At 33.4% G+C, this 17,943-nt stretch overlaps 2 protein-coding genes and 1 long non-coding RNA gene across 17 annotated transcripts in view; 2 read left to right on the forward strand and 1 right to left on the reverse strand.

Moving 5' to 3' along the window:
* The window catches only part of LOC107227535, a 45,300-nt gene extending 39,551 nt beyond the window's left edge, over nucleotides 1-5,749 (forward strand). For all 9 annotated transcript variants that reach the window (XM_046744777.1, XM_046744760.1, XM_046744799.1 and 6 more), the window contains one exon: nucleotides 1,952-5,749. In XM_046744777.1, the coding sequence (XP_046600733.1) occupies nucleotides 1,952-2,619 (668 nt within the window). In that variant the 3' untranslated portion in view covers nucleotides 2,620-5,749. The remainder of the gene's footprint in view (nucleotides 1-1,951) is intronic.
* Nucleotides 5,750-8,821: 3,072 nt separating this feature from the next.
* Nucleotides 8,822-10,049, reverse strand: LOC124295315. The gene is made up of 2 exons (XR_006905224.1): nucleotides 9,750-10,049; nucleotides 8,822-9,629 (listed from the first exon to the last, which is right to left on the reverse strand). It is a non-coding gene; the product is annotated as an uncharacterized LOC124295315 (long non-coding RNA).
* A 68-nt stretch (nucleotides 10,050-10,117) lies between these two features.
* LOC107227540 (zinc finger protein 853) lies at nucleotides 10,118-17,042 on the forward strand. Of its 7 annotated transcripts, none has more exons than XM_015668717.2 (7): nucleotides 10,118-10,262; nucleotides 12,649-13,566; nucleotides 13,654-13,845; nucleotides 13,997-14,227; nucleotides 14,462-14,721; nucleotides 15,025-15,427; nucleotides 16,584-17,042. In XM_015668717.2, exons 2-7 carry the CDS (start codon nucleotides 12,655-12,657, stop codon nucleotides 16,869-16,871), a joined length of 2,286 nt encoding a protein of 761 aa, XP_015524203.1. In that variant the 5' UTR covers nucleotides 10,118-10,262; nucleotides 12,649-12,654; the 3' UTR covers nucleotides 16,872-17,042. The 7 variants fall into 7 exon arrangements, with proteins under 7 accessions (XP_015524203.1, XP_046600776.1, XP_046600790.1 ...); XM_046744820.1 differs by lacking the exon at nucleotides 10,118-10,262 and adding an exon at nucleotides 10,783-10,809; XM_046744834.1 differs by lacking the exon at nucleotides 10,118-10,262 and adding an exon at nucleotides 11,116-11,224.
* The last annotated feature ends 901 nt before the right edge of the window (nucleotides 17,043-17,943 follow it).

Below are 17,943 nucleotides of genomic sequence, written 5' to 3' on the forward strand. Positions count from 1 at the left end.
CCAGATTTGATGCTCTTCCCGGTTCGCTTACTATTCGGACTGTGACACCTGCTGCTGCCCCGAATACAGATGAAACTTGTAAACCACTTCACCTGCAACATCTCAGTGAACTAGTTAATAACCAAGCTGTTTCCAAGCCACTCATGTCGTTTTTGCTACAGTTTTGCAACAGCGTCTGTTGAGCATTTTCTTTTGGAATGTTCCCATTTCTTAAACCCAAGAACAAAATTACTTCGGATATCGCCCGACGACACTAACAGATTGAACTTTATGCTAATACTAGATGATCACTCACTTACCGGCTCTAAGTCATTTTTCAATTTCCTCTTGAAATATACTAATATTTTGAACCGGAACACGTAGCCCATGTGCTGTCTCTACTGCTGGAGTTATACATACACTTAATAAATTTACATTTTTCTTTACGATAGGCAATTCAACTACTTCTCTTTATAGCTTTTACTCAAGTTTTCTCTAACCATCTTAGGCGAAACCTCAATTGTACGTAATACGTTTTAATATAATGAAATTTGACAGTGTATTAAAGACTATGCGTCTTACAAACTCTCTTAAATAAATTATACAAAGTGGAATATATTATTGCTTGCGTTTGCTCAAGTCGGAAATTAATTGAATGACATGTTTTATAGCTATAGAAATGCAAATTGTGTATCAGAAATTTATATACATTGCCTCGTTGCTGATCTACAAAATTCAGAAATAACAAAAATTATTTTCTCGTTTTCATGAAATGGGAAATAGAAAATTGCGTTCATAAACCACTAAATATTAATATCAAAGGCTCAAATTATAACAAGCGTCTTATTTTCTTTTCCTACAACTATTAAACACATGACTTTAAAAAGAATTGTCGATTTTTTTGGACCAGTCTAGTGAATATAGCATTTCATCAAGAATTACTAAATATGGAACTTTGTAGCGAGACCCTATGCTTTTGTTTTGCTTGTCGATTTAAAAAAATTTCGGTTCTACTTTGAAAACAGATACATTTTACCTTTGAAATTGTAGCATAAAAGCTTCTGGTCAATTATTTTTGTCTATGAATATTTGTATTGCTTTTTATAACTTCATTTCTTTTAAATTTGACATAATAAATTTACGCAAGTTTTCAAAATTAGTACATACACACATATTTACTACAATACGTTTAATTTCTGTGCCTTTTTTACTGGCCTTGAGATTGAACAGACGGTCACACGCAGTATAAAGGGTATGATAGCACTTAACCATTTCTTTATCTTACGTTTATGAAATACTAATAAGGTATATACGAACTACGCCATATTCATTTTGTTGCATGACAATACTTGTTTTCGCTTGTGTATTTTATTACAAACCTTAGTAAAGATAATGTAGAAACTTTTAAAATGATATTTTATGTATATAACATAGGGTGTTTCTTTTGGAAGCAACATCATCTATTCTTTCCCATCTCAAAAACTATTTCTTTATATGAAAAAAAATTTCTGCTGATAGCTATCTCTTGAATCCAATTTTGAAGAGGAAGGTGTAGTTCTTTTTAAATCGTTACCACTCAATCACATTGTGTGGAGAATTAAATTCTGTATAAGAGTGTCCTCTCAGTGATATCAGTATACACACTGAATTAATTGTTGCAATATTCTCAGTGTCCCACAAATCATTATTTTTTATACTAAAATACATAAAGTATAATTTTACGTTTGACCACTTACTTGAAAAATATGTGCTCTACGTCCACATTTAAGAGGTGATTTCGCTTCACAATATTTTCAAAATATGATAAATTATTCATGACCTTTTGCCCATCAACCGTGGGTATAAAAGTTTATTTATCATCAGGTCAGTTAAAGAATTACCAATCTTTTACACAAGATATGTTATATACGCATATGTTGCGATAATTTCAGTTTTTATTTCGAATCAAACCATACAATTCAATTTCTTTCAGGGCAAACAAGATCGACCGGGATGGAAGATTATTTAATGTTCAGTACTGCGCCTCAGACACCACTACAAAAAATGCCTGGCCAATCATTAGATACCGAAGAAACTTTGAGGCTAGCTATGCAAAAGCTGAACCAAACCCCGCAATCTTCTCAACAACAAGCTACCAATATTCCACATGCTTATGTTATCCCTATACCGGTTATGCCTACTGAGAATGTGCAAAATATGACACAACATTCAAGTAATTATACCAGTGCGACAAATGCCAACGAAACATTAGAAACAATTGGCTCAACAAACGGTCCAACTACTTTGAATCCTGCACGTTATCAGTTTGCACCAATTATACCGGATGGAGCCAATTTCAGTGGACCTATGTCTGGTAGTTTGGTAGCTCCAACTCCCATATCTGGTTCTACTGCTAACAGTGGTTACCTCCATTATCATCAGGGACCAACATTGGCAAATTTTCAAACATTTGGGTATACCCCTCATGGCGGATTCTTCCTACCAGCAGGTTACCGATTGATCTACGCCCCTACCAGTAGTCCTCAGTCTCAGCCTGCCACGCCCGCCACTCCACATTTGGGTAATTCACATAACGGCACACCACCAGGTGAACCCCAGCATTGTTCCGAATACAATACGACTCTGCAACCCGACCAGTAATCCAAAATATCAAATTTCTTAGCTTTCAGTCAATATAACTAATTTGCTATTCAATATTACTATCACGTTATTAATATATTGTCATTTATTATTATTGCCATTAGAAAACTATCATTATGATACAATGTTCATGTGTAATATTGTATCATACAATAAGGATATATGTGTGCATGCAAGTAGGCAAGCAAGCATATATGTACATAGATTTGTTGGTTCGTTGTGGCGTACGATTGTTGATTTACACGCGCGTGATTGTGACTTGTAAAATATGACCATACGAATCATAATATATGGGGTATTCAGAGAATTTCTACCTAAGATTTCTACTGCATCACTCAATGGTTGTACCAGAGACATTGCCTCATTAGAGTGTATGCAAACAGTATAAGAATCAGCATTTATGGTAGTAGTAATTTTTGATCGACAGCTAAACGTTTGATTTGACATCACCTACTTATATCCCTAAAAGTGTTGAATGGTTCACAGGAGTTACTGGGGCAGTGATTATTTTTGACCGTTTTTGGACCTAGCAACCAAAGCACAGGGTAAATCAATGCGTTGTGCATGTTTGATCATGTTGAGATTATATTAAGTCATTATGGTCTCTGGTATGGATGTTAAAGACTTACAATTAAAGAGCAGCTTCCACGTGGTAGATATGAAGTATAAAGAATGGATTTATGTGAACGAAAAACATGATTGATTTAGTCACTGTTACGCTTTCATGTAATCATTTTAGCCAATTTGAATACTACAATGAATAATAAGTTATTACCCCGCTGGCTATGCCATATCTTATCTATCACTCAACCTCTGTTATTTTTACTCTCAGTGTGTTAGTTTTAAAGAGTTACTTCTTTTTGTTACTATAATATATCTTACTTGAAACGTTTCACTTGCATTATTATATCGCAGTGTGCAGAGTTCTGTAACATTAGAACATCATATTCTAACTTCAATCCCAATAATTGCACTCAATCCTAATATTTCTTTCAGAAATAAAAATTAATTATTATTTTTTTTTTTGCACAAGTAAGTCAGAAATATTTTCAACTCCCTAATGAACACCTTACTCATTTCACTAATAAAAATAATGTTTAAACTCCAATTAGTAGGAATGTAGTTAATCAAATTATAAAAAATTCTATAAACTTATTGAATGCGAGTAAACTTGACCAATGTAATATCTAAATGATAATACAAAGATCATATACCACCATTATAGGCCACAATTTTGATAAACTATAAGCAAGTATTAGGTGTACACTTACCATGAAGTGAGCATCTTTCTCACGTCCAGATACCTATTCGTTTTCTAGCAATATCTTATTTCAAGTGGAGTATAAAGATGGACGACAGTATGGGCTGTAGAAAATTGATTATACTAGATGCTGCATATTGAACAGAAAATGCTAATTTGTTCTCATACTTTGCACATATTTTGGCTTTCAATAATTCTCGTAAACGACCCAAAGTAGAGAACAAATTATTATGACGTATCACTTTGAATGGTACTACTCAATGAAAATTTGCCTAATTATCATATCTTTTGAGTAAGTTTGAAATATTATTCAGCACACTGTGTAATTATGCCGAATTGTTTCAACATAAATCCCTACAGGTTATCTTTGCAGTGGTTTTGCGTGTGTCCCACTAGTAATATCGACATATTGATATAAAGTAAAATATTGTTATTTCGATTAGTTTATTCCTTGTATATTTTAAGATAATTTTTTTTTAAGTTTTACACTACCTTGCATAGGCTTTTTAATAATCTACAACTACCAAGAATTTAATGGATAACGAAACCTGAATATATTGTGTAATTGTATAGGAAATTAAATGAAACGCCATGAAAGCTTGACGGAGGCTGGGCATTGGTATAGATAGATATTTAAATTAGGTTGCAAAGTTTCAAATAAGTTGCGAATACTGTGTGTTAAAAATTTAAATTATTCAAATGAAAATGATGAATCTAAAGTGCAAAAGCTGCTCCGAATCCAGCTTTGCTTATAGCCGAGTGTTGCTCATTGCTATTTTGAATCATAAATTTGTTAAAAATGAAGCGTAATGAAATGCTGTAGTGAAACTCTGCAACCTCTAAATCAAAACGTTCACTCCAAAAATGAATGAATATTTATGGTATAACAACTGCAGTATTAAATTATTGGATTCACGTTCTTTCCACATACTTATGAGTGTAATCTCGCTACAAACAATCTTCCACATTAACAAAAAGAGGAAGTTCTTGAATAAAAGGTGCAGTATTGCTCTAAGGAGTTGAATATCATATTACAACAATAGTACAGTGCGGTCTTCATATTAAATTATAATTCGCGTTCGGATTTACCCGTCGACTTTTCTTATATTTTCCTTTTTTTTCTTTATATACGTAAAAAATGAATATACTAGGACATTAATTATATGATTGAAATTACCTTTCGTCAGACATAATATTAATTGATATTAAAATTCAACTATAGTTTTTTTCATCTTATTGAAAGTAATTTGATCTTCATAATCAATCGGAGTTTCGAAATCTGCTAAAAACTACAAAGAAAATGAAAGAAAAAATTGAATGGATTCCACAATTGACAATGAATACTAAATTAAAATTGCAACAGGTGGGCGCGGGACACCAGTGAATATACCTACTTCACGTAAAAATTTTAGCGCAATAAGCTTCAAAGAGGATGCACATCTTTTTCAAACTCTTACGCTTTACAAAAAGCTTTGCCAGCTTAAAAATTTTACGAATACGCCGTTTCGAAATTGAAATGATTGAGAAAGTGATGATTGGAGTATAAAAATTTAATAACTGTGAGAGAAGTAGTTGATATTAATATTGGTCTAAAAATCTATTACCTACTTTAATCCGTTTTTATTTAAAGTTTCTATTACTTGAACATCGATGTATGATTTTACTATGCGGTATAGTGGGTACATTTGATTTATAATCAATGGAAAAATTTCTGAATTTATTAATGAAATGCAGCGAATGCATATCAAATATTCTACAATGTACGTCGAGAACGATCAAAATTTATGATCAATTAACTTCAATTGGAAACATTGCACATCTGTAGTACACATATGTATTTGGAAATACACGAATTTTGGATTTCGATTATTTATAGAACAATGCACTCTATTGCTTGCCAAAAATATTCAACACAAAGCTTATCTTGATTCTAACAATACTAATCTTGATTGCATAACGGAAAAATGAAACTATCAATTAATAATAAGAAAAATCAATAAACTGAGTTGTACAGTAACTATAGAATAATTAAGCTAAGCTTTATCCAATCAGTGGATTTCATAACAAAAAAATTAATAAAATAAAATTATATAATGATTAGGCAAAAAAAAAAAAACTCATTTTAAACAATTAACTAAATATATGTAAATTAATGTCTCTTGTGCCGGATGGGAAGTTTCTAGTTAGAGGATTGATGAAGAGTTGAGCAAGTTAATTCACAAAGACTGATTAGGTAAAAAAAAATCAGTGATTTAAGGAACGAAATGTTATTTGAAAAAAAAAGAAAATAAAAATAGAAAATAACAGATATCGGTGTATGAGAATAAATATTTTGATGTTTTGATAGCTAAATATTTCATATGCCGGTATGTATAGCAGTTGTAAGGTATTGGGTGTGACAGAGGATACTAACAGCTTAAGGCATGTGATTTACGATTAAACATACCTATTGAAAGACATTCGCCGTCAGTTGGTAATTATTTTTTAAATCGAAAGCTTTGTTACAGCTAAGATAAAAGAAATTAATGAAAAAATCAATAGATAAACAAATGAAAATAGCAGTGTTGTAATAACAGTACAATAATAATAATAATGGTAATAGTAGCGCTGTAATTGAAAAATCTGCCAATGAATTTCAATTTTAAGATGTACAACTCACTCGGTTTTCGATTGAAACAACACTCGTTATCTCCGATTCTGTAAACAGTTTAAGTTTTCATTGGACTCGTTGAAAGTTCATTTTTTATTATATCTGTAAATATTTTTAAGTGTATGATTACATATTAGGTATATGTTACTATCAAAGACAAGATGCAATTGATAAAATACATAATATTATTTGAATTCTATCGTATACAAAAAATTTAGAAAGTTAGAATTGGCGCGTAACGAAAATACATGCACATATGAAACGTGCGTACATATATGAAACATATATTTATACGTTTTGTTAGTATAAAGGTATTGATAATTTCAAAAAGTAGATTTATCAATAAAAAAACTTTTAGGCTCTCAAGTTTAGGTATATGCTGATCTACATCATATGGCTAGTAGTGGAGGTTTGCAAGCAGCTGCACATGAACGAGATACACTTACCTAGGCGCGAATTCAGTGGCTATTCAAAGCTTAACCGTGCAAAATTTTTCAAATATTTCCGTACCAAATAGATCGAAGGGAATTAAACTAATTTAATTCAGTATTCCAATTTTACCTCTCGTTTTTCAAGATTGATAATCACTAATTTGTGAAAATTACTTCTCCCGATTAACTTCATCAAAATAATGATAAAAATACATTGTCAATGTATATTTTGATTTGACTCCAAGAGAAGATTGTAACATTTATTCAGAATAAATTACTAACTTGTAAGAGATAGTGAAACTCTCCACTCCTAATATAAGGCCGATTATACTAAATTTACCGTAAAATTTATCTCTGGATATGAATTCATTATATGTAGCAGTTACGACAACTAAAAATCACTGTTACTTATGAATTTATGAATCTTGTAAAAAAACAAAAGAACGATCATTATATATATTATGCGTTGTCTAAATTATTATTAATGTATAGTATAAAAAGAATAGTTTGATACTATAATTAATAAATCAATCAGAATCAATCAACAATTGAGCCACAAATGAGTAATGGAGCATTGAAAATAGATAATTCCTAAAAAGAATATACATATTGGAAATTTCTGGTCAAAGAGGCTATAATACAGCGGTATTACAAGACCTAGAGTCGCCTTGAATAGCTCTAGCGGCCTGTTTTCCAAATATTCCCTGTACAAATGTTTCAATGAATCTAATCGAATTATCTTTTGCAATACTATGAGTAGATCTGTAATAATGACGTACTTATAAGCACATTGTAACTGCACCGAAGTTTGTGGATCTCTAATTGTCAGGTGTGTAGGTATAATCACTTTCACTGATAAATAGTCAAAAAGACCAAATTGAAAGGTTTCGAAAAAAACAAAAACAGTAATAATTTAAAATTTGAAAATCGTGTATAGAATGAAAATTAAAATAATGGGTCGATGGAAGCTGTGGCAAATGTGTAAATCCCCAAGTAATAACGAAATGAATGATTAAAGTTAACACAAAGAAAGTATTGATATAATACATATGTTGATAGTAAAGACTTTGATGATTGTGAGGAGTATTTAGTGTTTCATCAGAGCTGGTAGGAGGGTTTGTTTATAAATATATTGCTTTCATTTCGTTTACTGTTTGTCATAAGCTGTTGTATTGGATTGGTAACGCAAGAAGGCCACTTATATGAAAGGAATATGAAATACATTTATTAGATTGTTTTAACTAAGTATATATTATTATATTATTTAATTAACTGTATAACTTTCAGGATAGATAGATAGATTATTACCCTTTACATTTTGAAAGCCACAGTTCCTTCTCTGTAGTCTTTAAGCATAAGTTTAGACATACATTTATACATATTCATATACACAACATAAGGTGTGAGCGCGCAGAATACAAGTTCAGAAAAACGATCTACTACTCTTCACAGACTGATTTTTCAGAAGATTAAGAAAACAGCTAACTTTAGATGATAGTGAATTTACATGATAATCACCTAAGCATAACCGCAATTATTAAACTATACAGCATACTTCATTATAACTTATCCTGTATTGATTATTGTATTTATTATCGTTGCATTGTTTTAGGAAAGGAGAAAGATATGATAGGCAATTTGAGCTTTTAACTATACATAGTCAATCTGTATTTTACTTGCTTCACCCTACCAGCCATTTCATAGCCAAATCATTGGATTTATTGTTGACAGAAAATGAACAATGTCGTAATCTGACAAAACTTCATTGGGTAAGAGAACAAAAGCAACAAATGGAACGGATTAAATTACACTTTAAATTTATATTGATTGCAAGGCATTAACTCATTTTTCCTAGTTGCAGGTTTAGGTAACTTGTTTTTGAACATACAGTCAAGTCAGTTTCTCAAATCATAGTTCTTGTTTACTACGAAGTGCTTCTTGTATTTTATCTTTATGCTCTGTCTACTACCACAGATTACAAGTCCTTAGACTACGAATTATAGTAAAATGGATTTAAACAAGGGCTCGAGTTACATTATAACATTGTACTGTTGTAACAGGTGTGCTTTTACAAGTATGCTATAATAAAAAGTATCTCTGCTAAAAAAATGTGAAATCGAAACAGTCATAACTGCAGCGTGAATAATAATTGAATAAATAAATTTTGAGATCACAGTAGAGAAAATATTGAAAGGTGTTTTTTCAACGTGTATGTGTACATTTAGATTTATATTTATTTCTTTTCACAATATACAAAGTTTAATTTTTATTTCCTTAAGCAATATATATTTACACACTTCTTTTGTGTTATTCATCTATATATCAAGTTATCTTATTCCTATTGTGGTAGTTAAATTGGGCTGATGCAATCAAAATCAGTAAGAAATGTAAGAATGTTACAATATATAAATTTTTACAAAACGTTCTAACTAAAATTCTCAGAACTTAATCGGTTCATACTTTTCATAATTTTTCTTGCAAGAAACGGTCATGAAACGTACACGCGATCAGTTTAAAAAGTTTCAGAACAAGTTATCCCAGATTATAACACAATAGCCGCGTTCACGAAATTTATATATCATTTTACCGACATCGCATTAGCCGATTCAGGTTAATTTAATTAGCGCATCTCCAGACAAATAATTACGCATTTTCATCTTGAGTAGATCTGTGAACAAAATATGTAAATAAAATGAGATATAAAATGATAAAATATAGAATTCGCAAATATTATACTCTTCCAGAGAATGATAAATTAATTCAAACAAAAATCATAAGAGTCAATTACCTAAAGAGTGTCGAGACTTTTTTTACGTGCATAAGCACCCATACAGGCGAAAAATCCCATTATGCTGATGAATAGCCCCAAAATAAGAGCTAACGTGTCGCCAAAATCAAATCCATTTGAGGCGGACACAAAATTAATATTTGCAAACAGTGCCAAAATTAAGTATAACAACATTTTTCGTAAAGTACCGTATATTTTTTTGACACTAAGAGGTAAGGTTAAGTTGTACCGAACGGTGATGTGTTAGATGGAGGTGGAGTGTGATTTCTTCAATCAATTCACTGATTGGTCGCGCCCCTTCCACCCCCATCCGTACAGTAGTGAGTGTGCGTGTACAGGAAAACATTATTTTTAGGGAACTCTCATGCACAGTCTAAAGGCTTGGGAAAGGCCGCTGGATTGACCGCTAGACGCGCCACTTTCGTACGCTATTGGCAGTAGACGCAGCTGTCTCGTTAAACAAAATGGCGACTATTACTCTGTGGAGAAAGGCATAAGGCGCGTATCGACCGAGTAAGTACTGATTTTTCAATTATTAAGGGTCTTTCTGAAATGCTTAGGTCGGCCTGATGCTGAAAATGGGTAAAATACTTTAGCCGCTATCATTTTTTTTTCCTCTTTTCTTCCCTTCGGTCCATTAGTCGGAACAATGAGTTGAAATTTCATCGAAATGGGGTGCCGCGGATGCTACGTGCTCTAGCCATTTTGTTATCCGTTGATAAATACAAGCCAGTTTCGTACCGACAGGCGAAAACTTGGCTTTACGATATAAACTTTCGATTCAAAACGAAACTTGTTATTTTATTTATGTGCTCGCTACTGTTTTTACACTGCTCAAATATTTTGTACACAATGTTATAACGTTCTTATTTATTGCATTCATTTATTTATTTCCAACGCTATTCGCCCCTCCCTGCACACTTCCCATATGCAACATATGATGTCAATTGTTCATACATATAAAAATAATTTCAGAATTAAATTATGCATTTTAATCGCGTAAAGCAGCTAGTACTCCACTCACCGTTTATCTCAACGTTCCACCGATATGAGGCAAATTGTATCAATTTCGTTCACTTACCATTTGCCACAATTCAATGCTTATCGATAGGCAATGCAAAGATTAATAAGGCTGCATGCTCTATGACAAACCTCTTACAATTCAATTGGCTGTAGGACTTCCAATTTAACGTCATCTTGTTTTTTCAACATACATTCATATTAATATTTAGCATATTAATCACCGATGATCGTTTAGAAACATGTGTAGTTAGGTATATCAAGTCATTGTGCTGTAAGAACGATATAAATTGCAGTACTGGTATCTCCATTGATTAGAAATTTGTATTAACTGCAAAGTCACTGATATTACAATTATAACCATTTCAACAGCAAAATCTTAATGCTCGCGTTCAAAAAAAGCTGAAGCCTGTAGCTACAGTTAGAAGCCACGCAGTTTAACTTTCTTTAAATATGTTAGTAACCCATAATTTTATGTTCATTCTATAAAATTGTTAATTTTTGTATTTTATGTGTTTGATTGCAGTAAGTTTTGATGATTGGCCTTTACTGTCTCATTTTAATCAACATCGCGATGTTCGGCTGTTAATTCTTAGTGCTAGCTTCAGGATCATAACGTTTTCAACTATCAATAAAAATCAGTGATATTAATGAAGTGTCAGGTTATCTGAAATATATCATAGTTTACTAGTCATTGCAAATTACGACATTCACATAGGAATTAACGACTGATCATTTATTATCAAAATCATTAAGGTCCTAATCATACAAGTCACCCACTCGTTTAATTTCAAGTGTTTCAGACTCGATTGTTGAAAAAAAGAGAAAAAAATTGGAATCAAATTTTCGTTCAGAAGTTCTTGTCATTTGCTATTCTATTTTCAAATATTTCAACTAAAGTTTTCCGTCGTCTGATTCCAATAGAGTTACAGACATTCATATCTGAAAATATATTGATTACAGTACGTCGATTTGATTTAATTGTAGAGATAAGTTACAAAGATTGGTGTAACATCAGAAGTAAATTTGGAACTTGAAGCATTAGTGGTCAAAATGATAGCCTGATAACTAACAGGACGTAGCCGATATTTGTATTGGTTGTATTCTGCTGGCTGCACCTTAACCAAACACAGATTGTATCTACTTGAAATCTTGTGATATTGAGCTTTGTTAAATAATGATAGTTTGCTCATATCTATACAATGGTCACATAAAATGGTTATCAGAAAGCTTGATCACTCATGCATATCATTAATTTTTTCAAAAATAATCTCCAGATAACTTTCCTCTTTTTTGGAAGTCCCCACTTACATTGGACATATATTAGTGTGGTAATTAGAAAACAATGGACACACAATTGGAGACTTCATTTTCCTACAACATTCTTTTACTCCACTTTTATTTCTTCTTGATTTTACGAATTGTTACAAGGTTTACAGAAGTTCTGATAATTAACAATAAGTTATTTATTACACAAGATTCCAAGTCGAATCATCGGGAACTTGATTTTTTCTCAAGTAGTTAAATAATGATGTTAACGCAAATGTTTAGATATTCAACTTTTATTAAACGTTATGTAAGGTCTACGCTAGAAAAAGAAATCACAACAGTTACTGAAGTCAGACAACTCATTCAAAAGAATACATGGGAAAAAAATCATTTTTGTGGTACCACATCGTAAATTAAATAATGAGATATGTAATCACAGAATTCGATTGAAACATGTAACTATTTACTTTCTGTTCATTTACTGACAATTTTTTATGTTTGGTCAACTTGGAATTCTATGGTTAAATACACTTAATTTATAATGGAAATATCCACTTGTATCATACATCTGCTGTGTGACTAACAGTTGAAATTTTATTCAAAACCACAGTGCAAGATGGAGGTTAAAACAATCGAGGCAGATAGCAATGATCTCATGGAAATACTGAAGCAAGCTGCATCTGGTGATGAGATTATTTTTGAAGCCAACATTGCTGGCGATGGAGATGGTGAAGAGGCAGAGGAGGTAGAAGAAATTGTTGAGATAATTGAAGAAATTGAAGAGGTAGAAGAAACGGAGGAAATTGAGCAACCTGTGGGTACTGAGGAAAATGAAGATAACGAAATTGACGAGCATATGGATTTGACCATGCCAGATGCAGAAGCAAATGACCAAAGACAAAATGAGGATGAGGAGATAGAAAATTCTGCAAAGTCGTCTTCAAAAAACTATGCTACTACTGATACAGGATTAACTCAAATGAGAGCTGAGTATGTAAAAAAGCAATTGAAGAAGCATTTTAAGAATGAAGGGGACAAAGATAAAAGTAAACAACTCGTGAATTATGACATTGATGAGGATTGGGAGGATGAAGATCTGGATCAGGAACAACAATCAAAAGTAGAGTCCAGTCAATCTCAAATTCGTAGTCTCAATAATACTTCTCACAATCAAACGGAAAGGGAGGACAGACACCCTACACAGAATGGCCGAAAACACCTATCGACTCCAAACCATGATTCACCATCTCAACCAGGTAAATCTCGAGTTCATGGAAAAATACAGCAACAGGAGTCGAACACAGATGAAAATACAAATGAATATTGGGATGACGAAGAGCATGACTCTATTGTAGGATATGAAGATGATCAATCAGGTTCTCAAAATGAAGAGAACACAGATTCTCAGCATGAGATTGTTAAGAATGCTGAAAACAATCTAGTTTATACTGTTCTTGGATCCAAGAAGCAAAATAATTCGACTAAACAGACTCAAGATGGAAGACTCATTAGTTCACGTTTTGTAAAGGTAATACAGTTATATTCATTCTACTTACTGCGGCAAATACCAGCTTCCATAAAATTCAGTCATTATAGATACAACTTGTTATTATAGATCGAGCAACACGAGGAAACCCCAACTGAAGGCACAATATATTATGAAAACGAAGACATGGAAACTTTGTACGTTGAACAATCCGGTGGTGATCACGATAATTACCAATACAACAACATTATTGAGGGAGACGAAGAGATAACTAGAGACAGTAACAGGGAAGATGAGGAAACTGACAATCAAGAACCGCAGGTACTGAAATGCAAAAGATTATTGAATTTGAGAAAGTTTTGTGGGAATTGAGATGTATGGAAGAGAATTGCAGTAGATGAAACAATTAATAATCGTATTTTTTACCAGCTTTAAATGATTACTTGATAAACATTATACTAATGACTTGCAGGAGCAAATTTTTCTACACGAGGACGAAGATGGGCAGCTTTACTTCAAGGATGAAAATGGAAAACTGCAACCCGTATACTTAACGCCGGATGGAAATTACGCCATTGCCGAGAATAGTAGCGATGACCAAGACAGTCGAGATCTGGATCAACAGGTATCCAATCCAAGACAGCCCGAAGGTGGTGCCGTACTTATACCCGGTGTCGACTACGCCCCCAGTACCACAACCAAAGTATTAGCCGTTTGACATCTTTGAAGTTGTAAAACAGTAGATCGAACATTAAACTTGATCGCTCTGATAGTTCAGCCATCTGGCTTAAAGACTTGATTACAACAATCTACTTTGATGCTAGCTTCACCGAAATTTTTTTTTACCGTAACGCTGGAATAAGTTGAATCAGAATTGCACCGTCATTTTTTACTGATATGTTAATCAGTGTACTTGGTACTTCCTGTTACTTTCTAGACTGCTGTGGTGCCAGCGTCAACAATACAAGAGATAGACAATGAGGATAATACTGTGACAATATCTTTAATCATCTCTGAAGACGAGAATGGGCAAAAACGGACTCAAGTTATCATTCCAACAACAGACAATCTCAAGTGTGACACATGCAATAAATCGTTTAAATCCTCATTTCAGTTACTTAGGCACAACAGACTGAAACATGCCCGAGAGGAAGACATAACCAGCAGAAATTATCCGTGTGACTCGTGTCCAAAAAGGTAATAATTTTAAAATACCTCTTCAAAGATAGAACACGTTCTTAAGTGAGAATAACCGGTCACATTCATAACGTCAATTGTTAGTTTAAGAAAAATTAATGTATTCTGTGACCACTGTTTCTGAAATTTCGATGTTAAAAAACTTCTTTATAACATACAAAAACATTTTATATTTTTTCAAGAACCTTATGAGGCATTTGATGTAATTTTTCAACTAAGTCACAACTATGTTTAAATAAAAGTATAGGAAATACAATACGCTTTGAAGATTTTATAAATTTTCTTATCATGATAAACTTGCAGGTTTCCAGATCAAAATTCATTGGCTCGTCATCGGAAGTCTCATACAGGCGACAGACCATTTCAGTGCTTTGAATGCCACAAGACCTTCCCTACGTCATCCACATTACGACGCCATCTTACTCTGCACAATCCTCAATCACGTCCACTGCCTTGCATCTTCTGTGGTCGTCGTTTTCTGGATAAAGCAAGCCTAGCAAAACATGAACAATCTCATCTTGCTGGAGAGCAACGTACTCACACGTGCGATATATGCCACAAAGCTTTCATGCATGCCAGTGATTTGGCACTTCACAAGAAGAATCATGATCCTGAACGGAAATTCGATTGTGAGGTTTGCGGACGAGAATTCAACAGACTTAACAATCTGCAACGGCACATGATGGTGCACCAGCAGGTACATATGGTATACCCAACACTTGCTTTTTACAGGGAGTCTCTCGCGAAAGTGCTGACTCCAAGCCACGCGCATATCACCAGCGCGAGCACATACACAAGTCTTTCGTGAGCTGACTGTAGCGAACAAATGCTGTGAGCGAAAACTTGTGCATGTGTTGGTGCTGGCGCTGTGCGCATGGCTGGGAGTCAGCAGTTTCACCAAAGACTCCCGATATATCGTTCTTATTCATTAATCATAACATCTGTACTCCTTGCAGTTCTAGAATTTACAATGCTTCCTATATCAACTGAGCAGGAAAAACCCTATAACTTCCCACTATTCCCGTTGTTTGTGAAAATAAAAATCTCGGACAAAAAGATGTTTGAATTTGCACGCCACTCAAGGATGGCTGTGCTGATTTTGCTGAAAATTTATTCAGTTGTTAGTTAAATGAAATCAAATCAGTGGTCCAAAGTTCGTCTCAATTGATCTGTCACTTTTCAAGTTATGCGTAAACAAAAAAATTTCATGTCTGCAAATGACTCAAAAATAGCTCGTCCAATTTTACTCAAAATCTAAAATAGGAAGGACCACATCGATTGATATCAAAATCATTAAAAACTGTTGATTTGGTCTTTATACATGTCTGATAAAAAATCGATTACAGAGATACATGTACGCACGCACGTGCATACCTAGACATCCACCTCAAATAGTTGGCGATAATTTTCTAGACGTGAAAAGGCAGAAATCTAGTAAAAACTGTGCTTTTCATTTTCGAAGTGATTACAATAACTTCCCCTGCTTCTCTGAAAACAGACAAGTGAGAAGTTCGAAAATGTCTCAGTATTTCGTTGATTGATAAATCCAGCTTAACCCCGTTGAAGTGTGCTTTTAATTGGTTGGATTGTAGATTAAATTGAGTTGAATGTTAACCCCGCTTTAGTGAAACTGATGCTTAACATTGTAAGCAAACTAGGAAAATAAAGTTTCCATAATCGCCTTAATCATCGTTTTGCTGCGAAAATAAAATAGTAAATTCATTCATTTTAAACACAATTATGACAGAATAGACAGAGACATAGATCATTTTCGAAGAATATTAATATATTAGTTATAAGATAAGAGATAAGGAATTCCATATAAGACAATGTACATATTAAATTTTTTTTTTGTTCTACAGCAAGGAAATAATGACGAAGCTTTGTCTTGCGACGTGTGCGGCATCACTTACAAATTTATGAGCTCTTTAACCAGGCATATGGTGACGACTCACGTAAATCCGGAGAAGATGCGGCAGCAAGCGGAAGAACAACGACGAAAGCGGGAAAACAATTACCGTCGGTACATGGAAAATCGAAAAATGTACGAATGCCAGCCTACTTCTGGATATTCTAGCAAACGTACAGCATTTCACCATAATACGGTCTCTATGAATATGCAGATGAGCGACAACGACGAAGATGCTTGATTATAATTATATATTAACTTGTAATTTTTATTATTTACAAACTTTATATTTCTCCAGACGGTTATCTATTAATTGATGTAATTATTTCTCAGTGTATACAAAACCTGAATACAGTACCAATTGATTTTAATGTACTGAATCATTAAATGAATAAATAAGTACAAACTTGAACACATGTACTTGATCACGATACAGTAATCATGCATGCCAGTTCCAAATACTGACTCATATGGATTACTGAACTATACGTTTATTTCAGATTATGTGTCATGCATTGCATGTTCACGCAGATTATTCTTCAGGGAAAGCATTGGAACTAAACACAAAATTGGATAATATAAAAGAATTTAAAGCAAAATATGGTAGATTTACACATTTTAATAAGTACAGTATTCGCCTTGGACTTGTTAAAATACATTTCAAGGGAAAGATCATTGGAATGTAAAATGTTAAGTGTGGATGAAACCAGTTTAAATTACAACATGTTACATAACAAGACTCACGGATTCTCATGTTAGAATGTGTTAAAATTCAAAAATCAGGCGCGGAACCAAACACATATTGCGATGCGAGTGTTTATATACATCGCCACTAGTAGGCGCTGTATGCACCCCGCGTGTGTTCTTCAGAGACTAAGAAATAAGTCAGTCTCATTATAACCATGAGTGGGGATGGGGTCCGTGGTCAGTGGTTGTAACTCTGAAAGCCTGGAATTGTGTTCATCGCTTATTTCCACGAATCCCGACAAAGAACTGGAGTACACACAGTACACTGTACTGGAAACGCAATAAATTTTGCTAACAACTCATGTGGACAGAACTGATAAAAAACCTGCAGCCTCAGTCCAAATAAGGATCGTATAACAATTCTTGTCTGTAGTAATGTTGATGGTTGTTTTAAACTACCATGACTTGTGAATTGTGACAGGCAAGTCGGCAAACCAAAAAGTATTAAAAAAGAACCTAAAAACTGTCTCCATGTGCGGTAGTGTCAGACAATAATATCAAAGGGCACGTTTTGCCACCCAGTGTTACACCTTTTGTAAAACCTGAACAGCTCAAGGTACCATAGA

This window comes from Neodiprion lecontei, chromosome 1, assembly GCF_021901455.1.
Source record: "Neodiprion lecontei isolate iyNeoLeco1 chromosome 1, iyNeoLeco1.1, whole genome shotgun sequence".
Taxonomy (NCBI): domain Eukaryota; kingdom Metazoa; phylum Arthropoda; class Insecta; order Hymenoptera; family Diprionidae; genus Neodiprion; species Neodiprion lecontei.